Here is a 2,925-nt window from a genome sequence, read left to right as displayed (position 1 = left end):
AGGAACAGCTACAACATCTGTACCAACATCAACAACAACAGCAGCAGCAACAACAGCAACAACAACAACAGCAGCAGCAACAGCAACAACAACAGCAACAACAACAGCAGCAACAACAACAACAGCAGCAGCAGCAGCTAGCACAAGCTATGCTCATCAACCAACCCCAATTACAAGCCGTTGCTGTGACTTCTGCTGTACAACAACCAATTGTCAGCCTTACACCAACGACATCGTTACAAAATGCTCAGGTAAATTATTGCCTTTTTCTCTTTGTTTTCTGTTTGTGCCTGGAATTTTAGAAACATCTGCATCACCTTCACCCCTATATGCCCCCATCATTGGTTGTGAACTATTGTCAAGAATAAAGGTGCGTGGCTTGGTGGTTAGGTCATTTGGCTCACCATCGTAAGGTCATGAGTTCAATTCCTGGCGACGCAAGACACTTTATTTCATGTTGCTCCAGTTCACTCAACTGGCAAAAATGAGTAGTACCTGTATTTCAAAGGGCTAGCCTTGTCACGCTGAATCTCCCTGAGACCTATGTTAGGGGTACAGTCAGCTCTTCTGGCAATGATCACGCTCGGATGGTGCTGTTAGCGCTCCACTGGCACGGGTGCCAGTCATCGAATTTGGTTCAATTTTGATTTCCCATACACACACACACACACACATATATATGCATATATATGTTTGTTTTTATGTTGAGTTATAATAAAAACAATTTTACAGTAGAACCATCTGGTTGTTTCTGTTTTCATCTATTGTAGCAGACTGCAGACCAATATTCTGAACAGTTAAACGGCTTTGAAAGTTTACTTTTTCTTTCAATCTGTTTGGTCAGTGTTATAGTGTTACCGACCGCATTTTGTTGCAGTATTCTTTTATAATTTTTTTTTTTTTTTTTAAATATTTTTGTAGCAAATCAACTTGCTCCTCCATCAACAACAACTTCCGCAACAACAAGCAACAACGGCAACAGCAGTAGTACAACCACAACAACAGCAACAACCACTTCAACAAGTTGTGCCCCAAGCGGTCGTTGCAACGTCTCCACAAACAGTTGTACAGCCTCATCATCATCATCAACAGCAGCAGCAGCTTCCACCACAACCACCACAGCAACAACAGCCACAACAACAACAACCACAGCAACAACAGCAGCCTGTGAATGTGAATGTAACATCAAATGGTATTTCCTCTCTACAAAATGTTACTACAACCAGCCCGGTTAACATGCAGCAGTTACATCAGGTAACCATTCTCCTTCAGTCTTCTTGTGTCTTCTTTACATAATAGATGAAACAGTAAGCAGGTTATGTTATTGGCTAAGCCCCTTTGGCCTTGATGTGGTTTCTGATCAGCTTGAATATCTATTAGCTGGTCTATGGAGTAAAAGTGTTTGAGAAAGATACCAGACGATTACAGTACTGAAGAGCAAGAACTAGGCAAGTGTTAAGTGTGGTGACAGAGAGAGGAGACACACAATACTCTTTTACTCTTTTAATTGTTTCAGTCATTTGACTGTGGCCATGCTGGAGCACCGTCTTTAGTCGAGCAAATCAACTCCAGGACTTATTCTTTGTAAGCCTAGTACTTATTCTATCGGTCTCTTTTTGCCGAACCGCTAAGTTATGGGGACGTAAACTCACCAGCATCGGTTGTCAAGCAATGTTGGGATGGACAAACACAAACACACACACACACACACACATATATATATACACATATATACGACAGGCTTCTTTCAGTTTCCGTCTACCAAATCCACTCACAAGGCTTTGGTCAGCCCGAAGCTATAGTAGAAGACACTTGCCCAAGGTGCCATGCAGTGAGAATGAACCCGGAACCATGTGGTTGGTAAGCAAGGTACTTACCACACAACCACTCCTGCACCTATAGGTGGATGTTACTATATATATATATATATATATATGCAGTTGTTATTTGGTGTTATTGCCTTGCATCCACCCCAGGGCAGAGATCACACCTTGTTCATTCATTTCATTTTGGGTATAGTTTCTACTGCTGTTGGATGCCCTTCCTAACATCAACTTCTTTAAAGAGTTTGTGGATGCAGCAGCTCTTGAGAGGCTGGTATGTTTTTGGCACAACTAAATAGTTTTCTCCTCTTAATGTTATCTGTCTTCGAACTCCTCTCACTTTACAGAGTGCAATGCAAAGAGTCCCTAACATGCACATGCACACACTGCAGACAAGTATATCAATATCCTCATTCATACATGTATCTGTTAATTATTAATATAAAATTATCTTATAACATATCTTAATTATTAATATAAAATTATCTTATAACATATCTTAAGTCAAGCTAGAAATAGGTTAAAAAAATGTATTATTATTGCTATTTTTGGTTTAGGGCTATTAATAATGTTAATCTTTCAGGATCAGTAATTTTAGTCAAGATATTATCTAGTTATTTTATAATTAATTTAGTTACAAAATTTTTAATGGTAAAATAAACCCTAGTTGCTTTCAATTGTATATAAAATGAAAAATATTAAAAAATCTTAACGAAAGTAGACAAAAAAATCTAAACAAAAGTTGGAGATGTAAAGATTAGATATTGTTCATATGTTGCCCATGATTTTGGTGGTGTGTTCGAGTTAAATAGTTACATAATTACAATAGAAATTTTAATGTAGACATAATGTGTTGAAAATGCATGTTTTTGTATATTTTATAGTTACAAGTAGTTCTTTCTGATTTTTTATTGAAAAGAGGATTTTTTAAAAATAAGATCGTTCTTACCTCAGCTGAATCTATATTACATCTTTTTTTCCATATCTATACAGTTATTATATTTTTTATTTTTCATTAATTCCTTCTTTTCTTTGATTGATATAAATATTTTTGCTATTTTTTGTGATATCAATGTGACTCCCGAATATATATATATATATA

At 37.0% G+C, this 2,925-nt stretch overlaps 1 protein-coding gene across 1 annotated transcript in view; it reads left to right on the top strand.

Annotated features, from left to right (window-relative positions):
- Nucleotides 1-2,925, top strand: part of LOC106873465 (sterol regulatory element-binding protein 1) — a 91,913-nt gene that overhangs the window by 37,566 nt on the left and 51,422 nt on the right. The window contains exons 3-4 of the mRNA XM_052974245.1: nt 3-251; nt 922-1,254. Coding sequence (XP_052830205.1) covers nt 3-251; nt 922-1,254 — 582 coding nt within the window. The remainder of the gene's footprint in view (nt 1-2; nt 252-921; nt 1,255-2,925) is intronic.

Source organism: Octopus bimaculoides, chromosome 1, assembly GCF_001194135.2.
Source record: "Octopus bimaculoides isolate UCB-OBI-ISO-001 chromosome 1, ASM119413v2, whole genome shotgun sequence".
Lineage (NCBI taxonomy): Eukaryota > Metazoa > Mollusca > Cephalopoda > Octopoda > Octopodidae > Octopus > Octopus bimaculoides.
Note: the sequence above shows the minus strand (reverse complement) of the source record. Positions and strands in the feature narration are given on the sequence as shown.